This window comes from Haliaeetus leucocephalus, unplaced genomic scaffold (genome assembly GCF_000737465.1).
Source record: "Haliaeetus leucocephalus isolate CR32 unplaced genomic scaffold, Haliaeetus_leucocephalus-4.0 Scaffold450, whole genome shotgun sequence".
Classification (NCBI taxonomy): Eukaryota; Metazoa; Chordata; class Aves; order Accipitriformes; family Accipitridae; genus Haliaeetus; species Haliaeetus leucocephalus.
This window is the reverse complement of record NW_010972886.1, coordinates 6,394,317-6,418,828: the sequence shown is the minus strand read 5'-3', so window position 1 is coordinate 6,418,828 and position 24,512 is coordinate 6,394,317. Positions and strand designations below refer to the sequence as shown.

The 24,512-nt window shown below is 40.6% G+C and overlaps 1 protein-coding gene across 1 annotated transcript in view; it reads right to left on the bottom strand.

The window, feature by feature from the left end:
- Positions 1-17,677, bottom strand: part of ARHGAP18 (Rho GTPase activating protein 18) — a 57,338-nt gene extending 39,661 nt beyond the window's left edge. The window contains exon 1 of the mRNA XM_010574710.1: positions 17,623-17,677. Within this exon, the coding sequence (XP_010573012.1) occupies positions 17,623-17,627 (5 nt within the window). The 5' untranslated portion in view covers positions 17,628-17,677. The remainder of the gene's footprint in view (positions 1-17,622) is intronic.
- Positions 17,678-24,512: the final 6,835 nt, after the last annotated feature.

The window sequence follows — 24,512 nt, the reverse complement described above, 5'->3', positions numbered from 1 at the left end:
TGTTAGCTGCCCCTAAGTAAAAAAGCCATACCTTTCTCTCTGAAGATAAGCCCCTTGTGTGTCCAAGTCACAAATCCTTTCACACCATACATGCTTGATTCTCTGATAAGAAATACTAACTGTATGGACTTTGCCTTTAAAGGTAAAGAGCCTTATGGAAGGACTGTGAGTTTCCACCCGCCCTGCCTCTCTGCTCCAGGTACAAGTTAATAAATGACAATGAATTACCAAGCTAATACGCACCCCAACACCATTCCTTAACCTCCCCTTATTTGAAAGCCCAGGAAAAGAAATATATAAAGGAGTATTTAGCTTCTGCATCAATGGCAATAACATCTTGGTAGTAGTGCATGTTACCCAATAAATACAATTTCTCCATGTAGCTATCTCAGTTCTTAAACTTCTCCTGACAGTCGTGTCCTGTGCATGTGACCTGTGCTGCTTGTGAATCCAACACTAATCACTGCAGAAAGATGTTCATGGTGCTGCATTAGAAGCATCCCCAGTGCTGAGCATGGCCAAGCAGGTTGGGCTTCCCAGACCTTGCCCAGGCTTCCCTCCTCCTGCAGCTGAAGGTGCTTAGAGCAGACTGGGTCCCTCTCACAGACCCTGTGCACTTGAACTGCAGCCTAAGTGAGGTCAGATTTCAGCTTATCGTCCCTCAGTTTAACCCTGCAGACCTGCTCAGCAGCTCTTGAGTGGCCTTTTACCTTTGGAACAACCTGCTCTCAGTGACCCACCTCAGCTGAAATTTAACCACCACAGCACACCATGCAAAAGATAAAACTAACAGATTGAATACGTTAAAAGCATGTACTTTGAGGGGTTCTAGTAGGGCGAGGTGGGGTATGCTGCAGCAGGCCATGGCTCTGTGCCATGCTTCCAGGGCAGTGCTCCTCCTGTCCTTCCAAAAAAGCCAGCTCGTTACCTTCCCCAGACTAAGTCCTGTCTCAAGGAAGAGAAGTCTGTGTCCTGAAATGCACAGCTGATACTCAGCACAGAGGACTCAAGGCCATTTTCAGGGTCCTATGAGCATTTGCTGTACATTAAAAACACGCCATTAACTCTCAGAGACTGCACCCTACCCTTCAATCGCCGGGTACAGGCCTGGTCTACTTGACCAAACATAAGCTGCTTTTCTTGTGGGGCTCTTCCCAGCCTGAGCTTTCCATCTCTCTTTAATGAATCAATACAGCGACTCCCAACTTTGAGTGGGCACTAATGCCACTTCTCGTCATAAAAGCCCTCAGAGAGAGGAGGACATGAATGACAAGGGGAACCTTCCAAGAAATATTGACAAAAAAACCTCGCCGCTCTGCTGCAAATCTCTCCTTCAAAATCCATGTTGCTTAGGCCCATTCACGGCTGGCAGCCCCAACTGCTCCTCAGGAGCCAAGGCTACAGGCCGCTGCCACACTGCTCCCACTCCACTCACCAATTCCTTGTCATCCCTCATGGGACTCGATCAACCCCCAATCCCCAGTTTCTGTTTGAACTGCAAAACCTTTCAAAGCCACATGCATTTGTCCACATCCACAATTCACATTTCTATGGGCTAGGACAGAGAGGGCCTCAGGCTGGGAGAGAACAACAGCTAAAACTTTAGCTGATGGAGCGGGTCAGATCTTATTTTTGCTTCACTTGATTCAACGTTTCTTGCTTTGAATACCCCACCAGAGAAAGACACCAGTGAAGCAGTATTTGGTGCATAATCCACACAGTGGTGGCTCCAGGCATCCTCATCTCTGTCACTCCTACAAACCACTGTGCACGAAGAGGCACAAACGAGAAAGACCCTTTGAGGATAATGAGGACAGTCTTGATACCATAAGGTTGGTGTAGATGAGAAAAGAAGAATAAACTAAAAATAGGGAAAAAATAGTTTGCCAATTAAGATTTTTATTTTTAGATTATCTGTTGACAAGACCAACAACATGGGATTTTTGTTGTGACCTTCCACTAAATTCAGTCCTTCTCCAAACATACGCTTAGTTAGCACTAGTTGCATATCACACAATAAAAATGTATAGGTGGGAACAAGTTAAAGCCAAGGGGGGAAAAAAAAAAAAAGAGAGAAGGGGAAAAGCAATCAGTCTTAGTAATAATATTATAACAAATCTGGAGGAGTCATATGTTTTTAAAAATAATTAATCCCACATTCACAGAAAGAGTCATAAAAAAAAAAAAAATCTTAAAAAAGTATTTCAAATACCCCATACTGTAAGCTTTAAAATTTTGTAGAAGACTGCTTTCCAAAAAAAAACCTAATTGGTAGGAAATAAGCACAGTTCATTACAAAAAAGCTATTACTGTGGTTGCAGAAAATATGTTACTTCTGCAGCACATTCTTAAAAGTTTTTAGGTGTTAATTTTTTCTATTTAAAATTCAAAAAACGCAGCTGCATTTCACAAGTATCTTCAAGGAGATCTCTTTTCCTCCCCCAGAAAATGTAAGCTACTGCTAACAAACAGTCACTTAAAGTAATTTTCAAACAAACACTAGTCATTTAGCATTTCAGATTACTAAATGGTAAGTTTACTCTCCAGCAGTTCCCTCCCCCCCCGAAAACTCATATTTCCATTAACATCTTCACTAACAACACTCTCAAACCCTATTAAAATCTTATTAACATCTATTTCCAATCATTAGTAAATAGTTTACTCTTCAGATAGCTTAAAAGGGAGCACTGCAATACTCTCATTTCCAAATTACACAGTCAGTTCTGACCTCTGATACTCAGACAAGTGCCCTTTGCAGCCAATGAGATTTTTGCCTATTTGTCTCAGTACAAAACTGAGCCCCCAGGTATAAACCCCATTCTTCAATGCAGTTATTGCAGTCTCTTACCACAGTTAATCTTCTTGTTCCACCCACCGGAGATGCATTTATTTATTAGAAACATCAAGGATGCAAAGCGAAGCACTCCAGCTCTTCCAGAGAGGAGCCATTAAAAACAATTCTTTTAATGAATACCATTTGTTACATTTACAAGGAAAGAAACCAGATTTGGGTTATTTCACTAAGCACTGATGAGCTTCATGTTGTGGCAAGTACTTAAGGGAAGAGTACTTCTAGTGGACGGTGTCCCTGCCCATGGCAGGGGGTTTGGAACTAGACGATCTTTAAGGTCCCTTCCAACCCAAACCCTTCTATGACTCTATGATAAGAACTGTGCACAAATATTTTCTTCAGCCTCTCCTTTTGTGACCAACTGTGTCCCTTCTCAGCCTGTAAGAAAATATGACTCATCACATTAATTGCTGTTTTGCACCATAATAATGTAATTTTTTTCAGGTTCTGTCAGCCTGATTTTGATTTCATCAATAGTTACTTTATAGTAGTCCAGTTGTCTTTATTCCTTGTTTTCCTTCCCGTGAAATCTAAATCTCCCTGTCTGTTCCAGTGCCTTTTTAGCAGTTCATAACTGATACTTGTCATGTGTAAACTACAGCAGCTAGAGATTAATCAGTTAGTAAGGTGCACTTTCAGTGGCAGTTCAAATAAATTCAGCATGCAGAAAGCTAGTTTTACCCTTACTTCTATTTTTCTCACTCAAGAATTAAGGACTATGTTGTGTTTTAAACCAGGGAGTGATGAGAAGAAGATAATCTTTGTCATTTCTATAATGCTAGCCACTAATTTTGGATCTGAATATGATCTTTCTACATCGCTGTATAAACATCATACTAAATGCAAGGATATTCATGGTCATAAAAACTACAGAATATAAATACACTGTTGAACCAAACATAATAGATTAACACTGCTGAAAGAGAAGAGGAGTTCCTCTAACAGGATCATTGCAGGAGAGCTCACCGACTCCAGGAAAGGATAAAGTCCAGCTACTAAATACTGTACGAATGTAAAGCAAAAAGATACCAGTCTCTATAATCTGTTATCTTCTTCCTGAAAAACAATGCAACAGTGGATGATACACAGGTGAAAAGGAGGAGCAGGAAACACCTTTTTTGCCTACAAATTAGGAATTTCTGTACAGGGTCCTTTTTTCCACCCACTTTTGCCAAATTTTGGAAATCAATATTCAGGTCTGGGTCTTTCCTGAATAAAAACTGTCACGAGTGGAACAAGGGAAGAGGCCATCTGATTAATTACTGGGTTTAACCTCAATTAGGATTCAACTCTTTGGGGTTAAACAGATATGGTCCTTTTCCACAGCTGCCTAACAAAGCCGATGGGGAGTCTTAAACATTGTCTTTAAACAGGTTCCAAACTGAAAGCCAATTCAATGTTCTACAAGACTAGAAGTTTCACAAACATTTGTTTGTATCAGCCAATTTCCAGCACTGAGAACAGTGCAAAAAAGCACTGCATTATCAAGTGATATAATTACTTGTCAAACTGGACTATTATACCTCCTTAAGCTGTACACTGAAAATACAATCCTCGTATGCTTGGCCTTACAAGCTTCTTTAAGTAATCCTGGCCATTAACCATTGCTATTGGGGTTCTTGTACCCGCAATGTCCTGAGCACTGCAGCCCCTACAGATACACTCTCTGGCACCCCAATAAACTAACACGTTACTTCCAGAGTTATATAAAATGACAAAAACATACCCGACTACAGCTACATTGCAGCAGCAGCTCCTGAAATGCCCGTGCAAAGGGAGTTATCACTCCCAAAGCCAGTGTATGTTTGGCCATTTACATAAAAGCTATTAGTAGTATTATTGCAGCCATACCTCAGCTGATACTGGGGCTCACTGACTCTGAGCATCACACCAACACATGGTTAGGTGTGTTAACAACCTGAGAAACAAGATACACAAAGGCTGTAAGAGGGGACAAAAAAAAAAGGGGGTGGATATTTCCCAGAGAGGTGAAGCATGGCGTCCAAATTCATGGTGCAAATCAGTGGCAGAAACAAGAACAATTCTCAGATGTCTGGAGTCTTTCACCATTGGACCACAGAGCATTAAAGATCGAGATCTGACCCATAGCAACTGCAAGGCAGATAAAAGGAAGCTCTGCTGTTGTGGGTTTGTGACAGACTCCAGCACTGCAGCTATAAATAGAGTAGCACCCTCAAAACAGAATTATCTTCTTGACATAGGAGTTACAAAGTTAAGCAGTAATTCGAGTAAGTAATTTTAAGTTTGTACAACATCTAACTAGATTTAAACAACTAAAAAATGCCTATAGGTACTGCAGCCCATTTTGAAAACTATTTACTATGCAATCACATCCATGAGATGCTGTGCTCTTAAATATAAATACAGGACTTTTCAAATCTAAACAACTAAAAAGATAAGGAGAAAGAAACAATGTGGTCTCCTGTCCCCTTTCTCAACCTGAAGGCTGAGCTACAGAAGTGTGGGAATAAGTAAAGCTCCTAAGCCCAAAGCTCCCCCCATCCCTCCCCCCTCCTTTCAAAAAGCCAAGTAGCACTGCAAGGTGCTAAGACTTCTTAACTGAATTAACCAAGAAAGCTCTAATCTAATGGCTGTAGCAGTTGCCTGGCTTGAGCTCCCTGTTCTCGGCTGGGACACTGGCCTGGGAAGTGATTGCCAGACCTTCCTATAGCCACAGCGCCTACAGAAGGGCATCCTGATCTTTCACAGTTTCTAGGCAAAGCTGCATCCCAAAGATCAGACACGAAGATAATGCAAGGCCTTGATTCCAAGGATGTGTTAAATCAAGAATTTTTATTACTATATCACTTATTCTAATGGTTTCAACCTAATGTTTAAGAAATTTCTTTCTGTCACACTACCCCTTTGCACAGTATCCAGCATTTTGCAGTGCAGCTTTGAGCATCTTTCGAAGTCTTCTGTTAAAAAATATCGAATTGTAATTGATGTGCCCATCAAAGCAGGTTGTCCTAAAGTAACTGGATTTTGCATAAAGCCACAGTGACACTACCTAACTGAAGTTAAATTATTTTTTTTAAATGTGAATGTCTTCATCTTTTTATATGGTTTAACATATTAAGAAGATTCTTTCTATTTCATTGATAGCTAAAACCTCCTGTCAAACAGGAGCCAATATCACTGTCTTTCACAAGCAGCAGGTAACCCCTGAGCAGTACCTACCAAGACCCAAGTCTGGACATTTGGTCTCCAGAAAAATGTAAAAATATTTCTCACCCCTTTCAAAGTGCTTTGTAACTTTTAGAAGGCATTAGAGAAACTTCAGTCTGGGCTTGTACTTCTGCTTTTCATTCTAGCTCCTAAATCTTGTTACTCATTGCAACAACTGCATCCTTTCCTTTCTACCTTTTCTATACTTTATTCTTTCCATGACTGACTGCAAACTCTCCTGCAACTCAGACTTTTCAAGAGTGTCATACAGTACATGCAAAGATAACAGTAATGAATCAACATAATTTCCAGTATTTTTGGTGAACTGACCAAAGTTAGCACCCCTCCCCTCCCAACTTAGAGTTTTATTTTGGCTGCTCTGTGACCTTATGGGACATTTTGAATGTCAGTTGCAATCAAACTTGCCCAAATCCGCCTTAAGCTCCAAAGAAAAGCCAGAGGAGTAGGAACTGAGGCAAAGCTCTGTTCTCCTTCCAAAGACAGAGTACAAAGTGATTGCAGAGAGGATATAAAACAGTACTCACTTTCTAAATGAGCATAAAAAAGGCTGAGCAAAGAGAATCAGGTCTCTTAGGATTTTTTGTAATACCATCAGCCGCTGTTAATACCTGCTCAAAACTGCTCTGGAGATTAAAAAAAAAACAAAAAAACAACCCACAAAAAAACAACCAGAAAAAACAAAACCCAGAAAACCCCACAAACTGGCATTTTAAACCCCTCCATGAATAATAAATGCAAAGCAGGCAAAAGTTAGGGCTGCCGGACTGTAAGTCTAAAAAGTATACATATAAGTGTAAAAAGTGTATATATATATATATATATATACACACACATACACACTGTACTGCTTCCAGCCACATCCTCATTACTATTTGCATAAGATTTTTTTACCTTGGTGAACATGACCCTCCTCCTTTCCCAACCCCAACCTGTAACTGAAGAAAACAGGAAGGAAATTATGGCAATGACACAAACTATTACACTTAATATTCTAATCCACTGCACCAGAAATGGGAGATTACAGATATGATGCCAAAACTTAATCTGCCTGAACTATATGCAGCACTTCTAAGAAGATTAAAATATTTCATGACATTTCCTTTAATAGGACCTCATGTTCCTACACAGCCATTTAGACTCTACCTATTTTCTACTTCCTATTAGATAAATTATAATTATGGTAAACTGATACACATACACACCTTATCTAAAATGATGGTATAGATCATTGGCCTCTGTGTATGATTGATGATGTGAAATGATTTATTATCAAAAAAAGTGTTAGAACCATAACATATATACTATTGAACATTTGCAAAAAGAGTTATTCGATATGCCATCCCAGGCTGTTTCAGAATAAACACGATCTTGTTCCACTCCACACAAACCGAGAAAGAATTCAGGATTGATGATTGCAGCCAGGAAGCCTGTCCCCCACAAAATGACTGCACCAGTTGTGTTTCCTTGGTTTTGGAGGGACTGCTGCATTCCAGCGTCTGAGTTGTTCAACTCAGTGCATGCTTTTATCTTCATTCTCCAACAATAAAATACAGAAGCCTGCTTATTTCTTTTAGAGAAAGGTGAGTCTCATGGACTCAGATTCGGAGCTTTAAATAGAACATCACACATTATCAGACTTGCAATAGAATTATAACAATTAGCTAAACTGAGAAGTATCAGAAGAAATCAGTTTGGGTTTTACTTCTGTATTGACAATATGAAGTATACCTTTTTGTCTCAGGTCCTGCCATTCTGACCCTTTTAATTCTCATACAACTTGAATGAAGACTCTCAAAGGCTTTGAAGACACATTCCTATTTTTTGCCCACACATAGAAATTCCTGGTTCAAAAGCATACATTTTAGAAAGAGAAACAGCTATTCCTGGGAGTGCAAAATCCAACAGAGGGGAGAACGAGGGGACAAGGGAACCCGGGTGACCTGTATAGGTACAATCACACAAGTGGCATCACGTTAAAAGCAGGTTTGCAACTCGTGCAGACTTTCGGAAGAGCTGGAATTGCTTACAGAACCTCAGGTCCCACCGAGCGACAACAGAAGTCAGTCTCCAAACTCAACAGACACCCAGTATATTTTCCTTACATACAACCCTAATTGTGTTTAAAGCTCTAGTTTTAAAGAAAACATATTGCCCACAGCTAGGAAAATAAGGAAAGGAATGGCCTCACTCGAATCTCCTTTGTCACACGTTTGGCTCTGACCCTTGGTCAGTTGATCTGCCTTTCTCACTCCTTCCAAATGCATTCTGTATTACCTGGCTTCATATGGACACAGAGGTTTTCCTCTGCAATTTTGATTTTTTTCATTCCCTACAATTCATATCAATTACAGAAACGTATGCAAAATATGTTCTCTGTAACAACCCTCATGCTGCTTATTGGGAAAATATTTGAACACATCATACACATTTTAAAAGTACACCTTTTCTGTAATCTTCTAAGAGAACCACTGGAACTAATCTTCTCCCAAAGAAGAGAATAAAGCCTGTGTGAGATTACTTCAGGCTCCACAAATATCAAAGAGAATAAACCAGGAAGTGAAATAGATACAGTATTTGTAATTCCATTATTGAGAGGCACAGAGAGGAAAGATTTAAATAATTTATTTTTCTTTTCACAGTGGAAAAAAATAAGCATGGCCACAAAGCCCGATTTAAGCTATCCTGGGAAATACCAGGACCATCTAGTAAAGCACAGTTACAGCCATGAAATTATATTGGAGTCACTTCTGTGCCTCTAAAAGCAATTAGCTCTCTAAGAACATTAGCTCTTACCATGTTAAAGGACCTATTAGGTAGACCTATAACCCTGTTACTTGCAAATATAAGGCCTACAGCACAATTCAGTAATTTTGTTTATGCTTGAAGGAAATTGGCACGCATTCATAGTCAATTTATTACAGTGTAATCCTTACATTCAGAATAAATCGTAAAACAATTTGAGCATTCCCAAACAGCAGGCAAGGAAATCCATGCAGGAGTCTAAAGACGTTTTCATTGTCCAAACAAACCACTAACAAAGACCCAGTAAGACAAAGTAGATAAGGGTGCTTTCGCAGAAGCTGGACGAGGGAGGGCAAGGAAGAAGCAGAAAGGGCTGAGGAGAGCAGCACTGCGCAAGGTGGGCCAGCACTCAAGCATACTGAGGGATACAGGTCTGTTCAGAAGCAAACTGTCAGAGAGGATGCTGTTAAGAAGCATCCTTGAAGGCAAGGGGGTAGGAGAGAGGGAGGCCTCAAGGATACTGCAAGGGACGGACCATCTGGGTTTAGTTCGGGCTCAGCATGAGGAAGGAGGTGTTTGCAACCAGCTTCGAAGGTGGGTGCTGGGATTTCACCTTCTCTCAGAGGAGCTAACGCAATGTCGTTGCATGTGTCTCCGCACGTGAGGCAAACCTGCTTTTGAGGACCTCCTCTAGTAGAAGCCAGGCAGAGTGTGCCATGGCAGAGACGGAGGGCAATGCAGCTCTGCCCTGATCCAGCTGTTTGCTTCACAGGCCCTCCCCACAGACCCACCCCACAAAGAGGGCAGCAGCAAATTCCATTGTCACCTCAGCAAAAGAAAAGAGACTGAAAAGGGCACCCAGTCACAATTCTTACTTTTTATCTTCGAGGGCAACTGCTAAAGCCGTGAGCCTTTGCAACGTCTCCTTTCCTACCAAATTCCTTCTTCTAAGCAAATAGTCCTGGGAAATACCAGTTCCTGGGGCGTAATGACTGAACTGTCTGCAGTCCTCTCTATTACATACGCTAACAAGCACTTCCAAAGGCATGGTGTCCTACGACCCAGCAGGAACCCCACTAAATAAAACAGAATTACATTAATATATTCCCTCCCCTCCTTGTATTTCTGGTAGTTTTTAAATGTCAGTAGACAACCAAGCAAGCAGGAAGCAACTCGGGACCACAGATTCTCTCCTTCCCTCTCTCCCTTCGCTACCACTTCTGTTTTCTGAACATCAGCAGAAAAGAGATAAAAACATGTATTTTTTTCAACAAAGCTCCCTGCAAAGCTTTACTGGTACTTGCACGCATAGGTATGTCCCTTCACTTACAAATTAAGTATACAGATGTACAGCTACCGATCTGAATATACAGATGAGTTCATGTGCAAGTTTGGAAGCTAGCCTACCGTAGTGTTCACTACTGTGCCACCTGTCCACAAGGTCTGAGCATCAGGACTTGAATAAAATAAAAAAAACCAACACAAACTTCAATGGTAAGGATTTAAAAGGGGTTTTGTTTTGTTCCAGGAGAGGGGAAAAACAAAGAGAATATAATACAAACCAAACAATAGGGGGAAAACCAGAAAAAAACCAAACACTGGAAAATAAGAAAAAGTAAACAAAACATGCAAATTAAATACCAATCATTTAATAGGAGCAACTGTTCAAAATTAAAAACAAACCCTAAAAAAACATCCCATATGTATTTTATTATTAGTTGATCACAATTTTATACATGTAATCCTTGTTTCTGATTTCCACTAACAGCATTACATGCTTTTGTTCTTTATTCTTAGACCTCATTCTTTTTTGGCGTAAGCAGTCTCCTTTCCATGTGGGTACATGGGCAGCGAGTTCATCAAAACTTACACAGTCATGGAAGACTGTTCTGATGTTTTAAGCAGGCAAGAGGAAATGTTCAAGACTGGTCAGAAAGGGAAGGCTGACAGTCACCGCTTGCTCTGCAGCTGAAAAAAAATGTGCTGCTAGTAAAGTGAGAAAAAAATTGTTTCCAGAAGTACAGAAACAGAAGACCAAAAGAGCTCTTACCAACTTTAGTTTAAATTACACTCATCAAAAAGAGGATGCAGGCAGGGACTGTGAGAATTCTGGGATTTAAACATTAAATGCTGGTAGTAAGTAAAAAAAACCTGTCACCTTTTAGATGTATAAATGATTTAGATGATAATTCTTAATAGAAATTATTCAGAAAAATCCTCTGTTTTCCTTTCTAACGAACACCCCCTTCTTTACCAGCATGTTAAAAACATGCGAGATACCAGTTTCTAAATCAACATATAGGTGCCACCTATGGTTTTGCAGCTGATAATGTTCTCCATGATTATTGTTCTAAAAAGGTATCAGTCTATTTTGGAAAATGTCAATCAGTTATATAAAGTAACATCAATCTGTCTTTTTAAAATTATTGCATGACTAATATTAGCCATAACTCTTACACTGCATTCCCAAACAAAACACTTCAGTGGAGGGTTAACTGCCAGCAAAAAATGCAAATAAAAATGACATTGTACTCTTTTAACTTTCCCCATGTATCTAGAGGTTAAATTGCTGACTTCAACTTTAGACGTATTCCTTTGTGTAAACAGGGTAAAACCAGCACTTACTCATAACACTAAGTAGCTATGATTACAGACCCCAATAATAATCAAGGAAAACGAAATACAGTGCTTGGCATATAACACATCAAACCTGAAATAAGGCACAATCCATAGGCAGACGCTTTTATAAATAAAAATTCCTATTTTCTTTTGCCATATGTGCACACACCACGTACAGAACAAGAGCAATGTTATGCACTCTGAAGTATTACTATCCATGATTTTTATTTATGGGACCAAGCTCCCCAAGCTAGACATCTGTACCTCCCATTATGAGACCCATCTTCTACAAATTAATACCATATGTTTTTATACAGTATCATATGTACACAGGGGAAAAAAAAAACATTTGCTGCATGCAATATTAAGTCACATACGAAAACTCCATTTTAATTAATTTGAAAACATCACATTATGACAGTGACCTAAGCCTACAATTTGGTGGGAAGGGGAGGGAGGAAAGAATCACAGCCTGAACGGGCCTGACCTGGGTGCACAGAGCAGAGATGTTTCTAGACAGCGAAGGGAACAACGTGTGAGGGACACCAGAGCAGAAGCTGCAGGGCACCCCAGAAGTCCTTCACTCCCAGCTCCCAGGCTGCACTGTCTGACTACTCTGCCCCATCCCCAACCCTCATGTCAACTCGCCACGCCAGGCAGGTCCCTGCTGGCTTTCCAGCTCTGAGGCACTCCCCTAACACACCCTAAAAATTAGGGAACCAGCACATACCAACAGTTTTGGGGAGGCAATGAAGGGACTGAAGATCTCTGGGCCTGAGCCGGGTGACAAATACATCCTTTGAGCTCAGGCAGGGTGACGCAGTTGAGCCCCTTCCTACCAGAGGTATTAAAAGTAAATGCCTTCTTAATATTTTCTGCACTGAAAATGCACACTTGCAATCTTAAGTTTCTTTGGAGACAAGAAATATTTGATTGTATAAGTACCCAATTCTATCTCAGACGATAAAAGAATAATTCCTTTGCCAAAATAAGGCACCTGGGACAAAGTCTTACGTTTACAAAGACTATACAGTGCTGACAGATTGACACAGATATGGAATCATACACTTGTCAGCATCAAAGGGGTTTAAAACCTACAATGTAAGTCAACAGAGCAATGGCAAGGGAAGTAGAAACTAACAGGAAATTTACAACACATTTTAACATAAAGATGAAAAGAAGACCTTCAAAGAAAGACAAATACCCGTATACCCAAATTGTACTATTTTCTCAATTTTCTATATACTTTACAGCTTCTGCCACCCTTGTCAGGTGTTTTCACTGGAGGTGCTCAGATCTCCTCCCTCTTTGAAAGTAAGGAATTTAGGGATATTTTTGTTGACTGTGCCCTCTAGGCAACTGACCTCATTTTCCCTTCTTCGCTGTTTCATGACACCTCACTTGGAAGTAAATCAGTTAGAATTACTTGTACAATGCCCTCTCAGAATAAATATGACTTTTATTACCAAGTATACATGCTATTGTTTTAAACAGTGACGTAATACACTGAAGCCACCTCTTCCCCAAGAGTGCCAACCAAAGTAACGCTCTTTGGCTCCAATTCCTTCTCTGTTCACACAGGCTTCACACCAGCGCAACCTCGGAGCACCGGAGGGGGATGCCCCCAAGGACAACACCTCCAGGCCACCCCACCCTTCACAGTAACTCACAAGAGGCAGACACTGCACTTTGAGCACCCTTCTCGGAGCAGCCTACATCTACACCCCAAAAACAACCCTGTGCCAGACCCTGGGATCTCCAGAGCCATCATCACAGGCAGACCCCTCCAAAGAGAGCACAAGCAGTAAGGCAGCCAGCCTGTTGTACCTGCAGTCCAATTCAGGGGAAAGGGAAAGGTATCTCTGTTTACTAGGACACACTACATGGGAAAACTCCAGCTACCAGGACTGTCAAGAGGACTGTGTGATAACACTGAGCAGAGCCAACTAGATGCACAATTGAAGAATGCCACCAGCCCAGTGCAAATCACCACTCTCTGTGGCCACAGCAGAGAATAATTCTTTGTTCAGAAACAGTGATGGGTCTACATCCATGGAAAGGACATCAGCATCACCTCAGCACTGCACCTCCAGCCAACAGCTAGGCTTTCTTCCACTGGAGGTCACCAGCAGATATCCAAAGTAACACAGTCACCCTTTGAGTAGTTTAGCCACTTCCCACAAAAAAAACCAACGCCACCACTTTTTCCCTTGTATTGCTTGTTCAACTTGACACAGCAGAAGACTTGGATTCCCAGAACTGTACAAAGGACCTGGAAAAGCCCTTGTCATTAGTTTTTCCTTAATCCCATTTAACCCTAGAGGTCATTAGGAAAACACCTGCAAGGCATCCTTTAAGGGAACCAGGGTGTACAGAGTCGCATCTATCCAGCAGTTATCCAAACGTGAGCCTGCCGCAGTGGATATGCCAGCCACCTTGCCTTTCTTCCAAACTATCAAGCCAGAGAAACAGCGGCAGGCAGCCCTTCATGTATCTAGCAGAAGGAACATGCAAGACATCTTGCTCATATCTCCTTAACAATTTCCTCAGTTTTATGGAGAGCTCACTCAGACAGATAAGGAGCCGGCAAACTCCCGCGTGCCTAGCAGCAGCAACTTGCTGATAACCCTGCAAAGCAGATGCTTCTGAGAAAGCAAAATCTGTGGCACGAGGGATCCTTGGTAATGGAAAAAGACAAAGCAATACCCTCTTCTGCTTGTAAGGGTCACAAGCCTTCTCCTTAAGAAACTAAATAGATATAGATGTCCTTTCAGTAGCCTGGCACAGCTGATTGTCTCATGACCCCTCACTGCAAGCAGTACTCTCCCACCCTTCTCAGACAGCAACCAGTTGGAAGCAGACTGGATGGCACATGGACTCATACAGCTTGAAAACCACTAAGGTGATGGTGGACTTCCTGAGGTAAAATTGCCAAGCTCCTGTTTGACAGACCACCCTGGTGAACAACTATCAGTGAGGGATACAACGTACTCTTGGATCAGGAGGAAAGCCTGGGAAACACATGCTCTGCACCTCCAGAGCTGATGAGGCCACACACAAGGCATCTTACATATCAATAAATGAATGTCCTTCTCTTGAAGATGACATGGCACTTCAGGAGTTATTTTAAGTAATTTCCTTGTTTAAAGTACCAGCAACAGCTTCTTGTGACAGTAGCAGCTTGAAATGGGACAAAGGATCATCTCTGGCTAGCTCAGAACAAGCCACAGAACCAGAGTAACAGTTAACAATAAAAATCAAAGCTTTAAAATACTACAGTTCCCTCACTATAAGCTGCATCTTATGCTTTTAGGGTATGTTGCCCTGAATGTTTTTAATTTTCCAACTTAAGTAAAAAAAAAAAAAAAAAATCTAACTTCATACTAATATTTTGACTCACATAACTTTCATCAGTCCTCAGAAGAATCTTGCTATAACTTAGACTACAGGTGAGTAAAAATTCTTAAAATCATACAGAAAATCATACAGTAATGATATAAAGAATATATTGGCATAAACATATCTTTCAATTAAAAAATGGGGAATGCATCTAAAAAAATTAAATTAAGGATAAGTACAAAACATGTTCAGCAATCCCAGAGTCCTACATAAGTAAGATAATGTCAACTTAAACAGAAACAGAGATTAGTTTCTTATGTCGACCGTGTGGTGGTATAATAGAATAACTTACTTGAATAAGTCACCTTCAAAGTTTTGCATGAAAGTGACACATGAACAGCCTTTATAATTATTGGAACAACAGTGTGTAAAATGAGAAATTGTCCAGTTACTTTTCATTTCTAGAATTACAATTTCCCAAATATTCTTAAAAATTTTTTTTTTTTTTTTTTTTACAAAGATCACATAATATTGTGGGACATCTGATGGACACTAGAAAACTTTTACAATTTTTATAGGTTTTAAGCAGTCCTACACTATCCTGAGTGTAAGAATCCCACATTATTTCAGAGATATTCATTAATAGATGATGTTGCATATCATAACAAAAAGCTTCTACCTCCCAATCCTCATTTGCAAGTTGAATAAAACAAAATGAAAGGAAAATAAACAAATCTTAAGGAAGAAGTTAATATGTATACCTAGAATATTACATGTGTGCTCAGATGGGATGAAACCATCACTCCACAGAAAGCAGAAATGAAACCCATAGAATTCCAGATCATCTATTCATATACAACCATATATACTTACATAATATATGTATTATAGAATGGAAGGAAAGAAATCCATACAGACAGAGAAGAACTTCTAGTCTTAATTAAAGGAAATCAGAATTGTAGAAAGAAATTTATAGTAGTGCAATAAAAGGGGGGTTTATATCAAAAATTGTTGCCTAGAGCAACACTGCTAGCCAGAAACTTAAGAGTGTTCCTAGCCAGCAAACTGAATTACAGCTATAGCTGTACACAAAATTACACAAGTCAGTATACATAAAGGTATTTACCAATACACCCACGTAAAAAATGTTTGCATGTACAGGCACTAAGATTATCTACAGCCTTACCTATAAGAAAGGTTGCAAATAAAATGAAGATAAAAACAAAACAGCATATGCAGATGTGACCTTGATTCTTCTTTTTAATAAGAACAGCATCTCTTACTAGTGATTTGTGCAAGATAACCTACTTGGAGAAATAACCCTTTATGCAATTGAAGCTCCCTTGGATCAAAGTTGAGTTACATTTTTATACAAAAATACCCATGTAAGAAGACTTGGAGGGTGAGAAAAAAATAGGGGTACAAAAACCTCCAGGAGATTAACATAACAGAGCACAGTACACAAGGCACCAACCTCATCCAGAATCAGCGGTTGTGCACCTGTGTCAACACTATACCACACACAGGGGAAAAAAAGAAACAGGAAACAGAAGACCAAGCCAGGTTGAACGAAAGATTTCTCAGCCTAGGCTCAAACCCACATGAATGCAGCTACACAGCTACCTGATGGGGTCATGCTGGTGCTGGGCTAAGGTCTGAGCACACTGCAGAGGAGATGTGTGTGCCCCAAGAAAGCTACCACTCCGCACAGCCCAGTAACCTGTTTCCCAGCAGGAATCCTGGCATTCATAGGGAACACTTTGAAAAGACTGTCATATAAGGTTGCTTATGCAGGGTGCTTTGTCATCCTGTCCCCTGCCCCACTTCTCGCTGGCATGGCCCTGTGCAGATGTACTGACTGACAGTCTGGCTCCAGACGCATTTTTCACTCCAGCTAACTGCTAGGTGCTAACTCTCACCTGCTAACTAACTAGATCTCACTTAGCAACTTCTTCAAAAGTATACAACAAAAACTGAATTTATACCGAAGTTGAATGTCAGAGATTAAATATATACATATATTTACAATTAAGAGAAATTATAACAACCTATACTGAGGTCTGAGTTTAGTGAAATCTATCAAATAATTCAGCAAATGGACAGTGAGTGAAAACATGTAAGCAAATGTCTCCCTTACACTCCCTAATACAGGATGATAAAACTTTCTCAAGCAATCACTTCAAAAGTTCAAGCAAGGCCCAAAATACAAAACACTGGGACACATCACACAAATTTTAATACTATACATCTTCATAGGCTGTTTTCTGATTTGAAGTACAAAGTGCCAAATACCAGCTTTTACAGCATGAAGCTCATGAAGTTTCCCATAAACTTTCATAAGCAGCTCCTACTTACTGGGAGAAAAAAAGATCATGTTTTAGTTTGTTCTCATATGTACCATTCACAGTAAGAAGTTCAAACACACACAGTCTTTTTCTTAGCTTTTACCTCAAAGGAGAACAAGTACCTTTCTCTGAAAGGAGAAGGCAGGCAGAATTTGGGTCACTGGACAGATGCTTGGAGATTTTAATTAGTACATAATGTTTTCAATTACTTACATTTGTATAATGTCTTAGGTATTTAATGTCTTAGTCTTTTTTACCCTTAAAACAGAAAATATTACTGCAATGAAAAGTTACGTTGTGTTTCCTATAGGAAATCATACGAGCTATTCTGATTATATTTCTCATTCCTGATACTGTTTTGATGTACTACCTTGGGCACTATGAAACCAAAGCGATCTCTCTGGTGCAAAGGTCAGAGCAAAGAAAGGTGTGTTTAAACAACGCACAAATCAGCAAGATTTTAAGAGCCTATCAATTGATGACCAACCATAATTTAGAAACTGCACTTTAATTTACCTCATTACAGTGTGTGGGAATCCAAGCTGGGCTTTTGTTTCTTTTGGTGAGGCAAGGGGCACAATGCCACACGCAGACAATGAGGGGAAGGCAGGGTATCCACAGGTCCGTAAGAGGAGGGCAGGTGTTCCCCCTGCACAATGTGCCTGCATCCCAAGGATCTCTTCTCACATCGCAGCCTGCCTTTTACCTGCAGGTAGAGGACCTGCACATGGCTGAGTCACTGAACGGTGCGAGACAGGACTAGAAGAGCTGGAGATGAAGCTTACGCTAGCTTTAGGGTGGCTGCTAAAGGACAAGCTGTACCTGTACTGACTAAAGACCTGTCAGTACAAAGTTAAGCCATCAAATATCCTTTTAACAAATCTGAACCAATGCAGTTAAATTATATCAGATGAGCCTCTCACAGCATGTGGCCATAGCCAGTACTAGGCCTCATAAAAATGAGTTATCTTGTCAAATTACAGCCCCATAATGATGACATTAAGCTGGCACAGATGTAGGCTGCTGCCAGAGGGTTCTGTCAAATCCCCCTTTCCTGTAGGTTTCCACCACTTCCCTCGTGCCAGCACCGTCACTCGTGCGGTCACCTGCTGAGCTAGGTGAAGAAACCAATCTGTCTGAAAACAACACTTGCAGAAACTACTGCTTTCAGTTGTTTTGTTTTTTTGGTTTGGGGTTTTTGTTTTTTTGGTTGGGGTTTTTTTTTTAATCCAGCTCAGCTCAGAAACACCAATGCCAGGGCAAGAAAAACATTAGGAAGGTGTAGGTGAGAGATGGAAGGAAACTCTACTTTCAGTGATGTTCCCCACTCTTTTCAGCCTCCACTTATCTCAGCCTAGGATGGCCATGACCTGCACCCACTGTCACTGCACATCAAAACTTCCACTGGTTCAGGACAAGCCTTAAGAGGCACTCTGAGATGAAAATGAAAAGTTTCATGAAATAGCATGGCATCTCTCTCCCAAGATAATACTTTCAAAAGAACAAGAAGATATTCTTGAAGTCTACCTGAAATACAGGCTTCTCAGGAGATAACACAGCCAAGCCACCAGATCGAGTTAGTTTAGTAGGACACGAAAGCCCACCCTCCGAATGGGTTATAACGATGGGGATGCCTATTCCCGCAATGACGACACCATTCCCACAATGATAACATCGTAAGTGTTCCCTTATCTAGCTGTGGCAAAGGCAATCAGGCTGTGAGGCTCCAGAAGCTACACTACAGAGTTGTTACATCTATCATCCTCTTAGCAATTGCCGAGAGAGAAAGCATCTTCCGCTGGCCCACGGTAACCAGGGAGGCTCTGGTCTTCAGCTGTGACTGGCCACTGAGTCACGGCTGCGTGCATGACAGCACTTAACAGGGCTTCCTTGCTGTTCAGCAGCTGAGGCTTCTGGTTACTGCTCCAAGCCCCTTGCTTTGTATCTGGGATCACAGACTCGTAACTACAGCTATAATCACGATTATTACGAGACTCCTTGGGCCACTATGAGCCTACGAGAACTTTCTGCTTTATTTGTACAGCTAAAATCTAACCTTGCACTCTCTTAAACCAGGGGCAAAGCTCCCTGTTACCTCTGGATATAGTATACTCCTGGACCTTGCTGTTGTATTTTATTAAAGGCAGAGAATTTCTGATAAGAGGCAATACTTCATCAGTGGCCTTGCGTCCCACCAGCTATTGTTCTGACAATTACATAGAAATCAGCTAAAAACAATCAACTGATTAAAAATAATAAAAATTAAACAATGTACTTTACTGAGCACATTATCACTAAACATTGAGCAAACAATTCTCACACATCCTCTTAAGGATTTTCCTGGTTTTCAAATAGGGAAGTGAAGTCAAAATATCTGACTTCCCTAAGGCAGAGTGAAAAATGTCTGGGTTGTTTAAGGACTGCTGGACAGGAAGAAGAGGTAGCTGGAGGAGCAGTAAACATAAGATTTGTACTGATACTAAATCAAGCAAAAACATGACAACTGTTCTGCGGCAGTTTGGCACTGAGTATGCATGATAAGGTATTTATTTGCTGAAGACAACATTATTCTTACTTCGTTGCTTTCTCATGTGTGGTGTATCTTCAACCATATTTCTAATGCTAAAAACATTCACATTTGCTCCTCCTCAAATATTTCACCCCAAACCATTTAAAGTCCTCCAACAATACTGTGGGCCCTGCAAAGGAAACATTCTAACACATTTTTATTGTCACCTTTTGGCCTAAGAAGCCTCCCTAGGAAAGAAGGGTGTCATAGGAAGATGACAGATAAAATCTCTGAAATTCTCATGAAAGCATTTCTAGGCTAACAGGATTGGGATGCTGTAGCACGAAGGGCAGGGAACAGAGTCATAGAACGAGGGGGAATATTGAGCAGCTTATCCTCATGGGAAGGTATGACCAGGTAAGTAACTGTTTCTTTGCACACTTTTATTTTGCTGTAATACAAGAGAGTTGGCACAAAATAATGACCAAAGAGTAACTTCAAAGCTTCAGCTTTTTTGGCAGTGCAGAGGGGTAAATTGCTTAGGTGCTCATCCCATATGCTGCTCAGGGTATCATCAAAAATATAGTTCAGAAGATGATGGCTAAAATTGTACTAATGAAATAAATCAAGTCTATTTATTTTTTTTTACACATCCAAACACTAAAAAACAAAAACTCTAATTTTTTCCCCCTATTTATTTGGCTATAAATATTTAAATTCCCTGCCTGCACATTATTATTTTGAGATCAAGACTCCAAGGCAGAGGCAGGTTCATTGCAAACCAGTGGCCCTCACAAAACAGCCCACTGGCACATTGGAAGTACTCAAAACTTACGAGTTTTGAATTTTTCTTCCCCTGGCCAAGTAGATTTACTGAGGAGTCTGGAGTGACAGTGAGCCATGCATAACAGGAATCTGCAATGCCACTCACAGCAGGAACCTTGCCATATCGCTTACTGTAATTACGGCCTCTGTTCAGCCATAGTATTCTGATTCATAGAAGAAAAAAATGAAGGTGCACACCCAGTAACTCTAGTAAAAAAGCACTAACAATAGAGGAGGATGCTGGCATTGCAAATGTTACCTAAACATGTATGAGTAGCCTTTTAAAACCTTACAGCTTTCAGCTCCACCAGTAACAGTTACAAAACAAGAGTAAAATATTGGCCATAACAATAGATTATAACACTTTTTAATTGAGTGCCAGTATCAGCAGACCAAAAATCCATTAGTCTTATTCAAAAGCAAGTTCAACAATTCTGCTCTTCAAAGAAAAAGAACTTCAAGAAACAATTAAAAAAATATTAATTTGATACCACATTTAGAGCAAACATTGGAGTTCAGATTTACGCAGCTCCTCTCACACTTCGCTCATCAGAAGTTCAGTTACATTCCAGTTTTGCATAAAGTCTACATGCTTGTAACGGCACATCTAGTAATACATTGTATTATGCTCTGTATCAGCTAGATTTGTACACAGTCAAGCAAAAAAGGGAAAGCCCGTAATTAAAATGTTCAAAAGGCCTTTATGCTTCACATTCCTTATAGCTAGACAAGCATGACATCTCATTCTCTGCATGTCATTAAAATAAAAGAGAAAGCCTACATACAGAGGGCCCTGATTTTCCTCTTTCCTGCTATGTAGCTCTACCGGTTCAGCACAGTTACTCTCATTTTATATCTGTTTAAGGGCCTGACTCAGAGTAGAACTGAATAGACTGTTTTCACTGATAGTGAAGGGCATTAAATCAAATCTACATCCATGATGTAGAATAATCTAGGTCACCTAGTGAACTGGGCTTGTTGAAATAATGTTGTTTTATCATACTGACAGGTGCTAAATGGATGTCTAAGTGCGCGAAACAGTGGCCATGTCTATGCAATGCAGACTGCGCCAAAAAAGAAGAGCTTGAGCAGACCTAGGGCTCAGAAAGGACATGCAACTCAAAGTGAGTTCCACCAGGATGCTTAGAAAAACAAGACGGCATGACTGCAGTATATACAATTGGCTGAGGTGGTAATTAGCAGCAAGGAAGTGATTTTACCTGTATAGGTGACACTCATGAGACCGACACTGCAGTACTGCATGTAATTCAGGCTGAGGGGTGAATGAGAAGCAAAGTAGCAGTGCAGGTGTAAAGAAGGATGCTGAAAAAGCTGAAGAAAACTGTCACAAAAAGGATTTTCAGACTGAAGAAACAAAGAGACTCACAGAGAATTATTTGCTCTGTCTACCAAGATAAAATTGAGCAGCAACTTGACAATAGGTAACAGGCACTAGGAGGGCTTTTTAATCGATTGGAAAGGCATAGCAAGAACCAAAGGCAGGAGCAAGATAAATTCAAAGAAGAAATATGGTGCAAACTGGGGGAAGGAGGAACCCCATGAAGCAGGAATCCAGAATCAAGGAAGCAGGAAATGTTGGTATACCACGTCTTGCTGTCAGTAGATCAAGTTACTGGGATTAATACACCAGTAACTAAGCAACACATTAACGGCCTCCAGTATACTACATATTTATACATGCATGAAGTACAGAAGACACAAAAGCAATTCTAAATAAAGCAACTTAATGCATTGTTGCCTGTCAGCTCTATCTGAAGATGTTGGTAGGCATCAGACAATAATCACTGTTCAAATTAGTAGGCAAATCCAAGGCAGGAAAGATTTTTCTAATGCATTTAGATAAAGATTGTGCTCATGTAGAATGTGTAAACTTAGCAGATAAAAAGATTGCTATGATTTTGTAAAGTCAGTCATAGCATGACAGACCTTTGCTTTGCAGAAGCGAAGCAACAAATGGAAGGTACTGTGCTGAGCCATCCATACTAGCATCACGAAAGACAGTTACAGGCGTTAGGAACAACAAATGCTGTGATGATATGGAGAACCTGAAATCTGTGCTGTACTAGCAGATTGCAAATGAAATTCCAAAAGGCTCCACCAACTTAAGTCAGTTGTGAGTAATCAGCTTGTGAGCTTGTTGCTTGTACACTGAGCATTACGTGTATCCCTCACAGTGCTTTAGTCCTTCATACTGGATTTCACTGGATTTCAATTCCAAGAGTGAGTCACTGGTGGGAAAAGAGGGGGAAAAGAATGAGAGCTTTTCTCTCTGAAAGAATGGAGATGGAAACTGCCCTTGAAAAAAGGCATGAATTCATGCTTACTACTAGATTTCTTCTTGGATTAAGATGCAAACTATTAAGTCTTCAGATTAAAGTGAGCAAATATTTGAACAATGAGTGAGGCAGATTATTCTGGTAAGGAAAGAATAAACTCCTCTTGTATGTGTGATTTGTAATGTCTATTATGGTCAACATTTGAAAAATCATATATTGTGGGCAATTCATAGCAGAAGTCTTTGTCATTTTTCCAAGCTCAGACGACATCTATCATCTGATTTCTTTCTCAGGGAGATAAAACAGTGAGTGATTGATTTAGACCTCAGCTGTCTGTAGAAAACACCAAGTATTTTATGCCCCTCACTTGTCACTCATCCCCACAATGAACACAGATGCTATGAAGTTAGTAAAGCCCATATTTACAAAGACATATATAAATAAATACTTCGTTTTATGCAGACTTACACAATAACCCACAAAAAAGGGCACTTCTCTACAACAAAACCCACTGACACCCCCTGGTTTCACTGTCACACAGATCCAAGCTTCAGGTGGCACCTCCCAAAGTCACACGGATTCAGTAATGAAGCGGGACAGTGAATCTTGGGGACCACAGGCCCTGGCTAGCAGGTGTCACTTGAAAGGGGAGACCTGAGGCAGCAGCAATCTTCTCTCTTATGATAGGTGAGGGTTACAGCACTCTTTCCAGAACTGGTCCGGCTTTTAGTTCCATCTCAGGGAAACTCAACGCATTGTTCTCATTTTGCAAGTGAATTCCAGCAAATCAAATGCAAGATTTAAATAGGGCAATTAAAACAGGGTGCATATAACTGCATGGCCTCTGAGGAGGAAGAGCTGTGTCCTAGGCTCTACGGAACGTTGGAGTCCTTCTTAACAAGTCATCAGCAATACGAAGATTCACAGGCTCTTCAGGAGCATATGACGTTAAACAGGCACTGGCTTGCAAAGCTTCCAAACTCAAACTGGTCTTCCAATGTAAGTTAAAGAAGTGCACGTGAAATTGCAGCAAAAGTGCATGCACTGGCTGACGGTGAGCAAGCACAGTGACCCACTGGAAACAGATATAGGGAGGCTGTGACTCACAGGACACTCTGGTGCAGCACAGGAGACAATAGAGAACAGCAGCCTCCCAGGCAGGACAAAGGTATGGAGAGAAAAGCAAAGTCAATGTCCACTGGCCAGCACATTTAAAATCATTTATCTATTACTCAGTTTGCATTTTAGGCTTGGCTCTTGAAAATGCTCTGTAGCAGAAGTTTATTTGCCCCATGCACTGGTATGCATGCAGTCAGTTCTGCATGCACTCTGCATGCATTCACTTGTAGTTTTGCTATATCCTATTCCCCATCCATTGAATACTCCAGACTTGGTCTTAGCCTTATAATCGCATTTAAAAAAATATTTTTACATACATATATATACACACATACATATACATACACACATATATGTATGCATACACACACACATTCACTCACTCTACAAGACAAAAATAGGCCTGTAGAGGACTCTCTGGATGGCATTTGATTGCCTGAGGATAAACCCACACAGCCATATGAAAAGACTGTTGTTATCTGAAACGCCTACATGTGGCTGGCAAATATGACACAGGACCTGCAGTCCTTTCTGCCACAGTAGATGGGGTAAAATTCCCCAGCAAAGAACCTAAATGGCACTGGAAGTCTATGCTTAAGGGTGTGGATTTCATGTGCATGAGAGTGTTGTGCCTACAAGCAGTCACTGAAACAGGG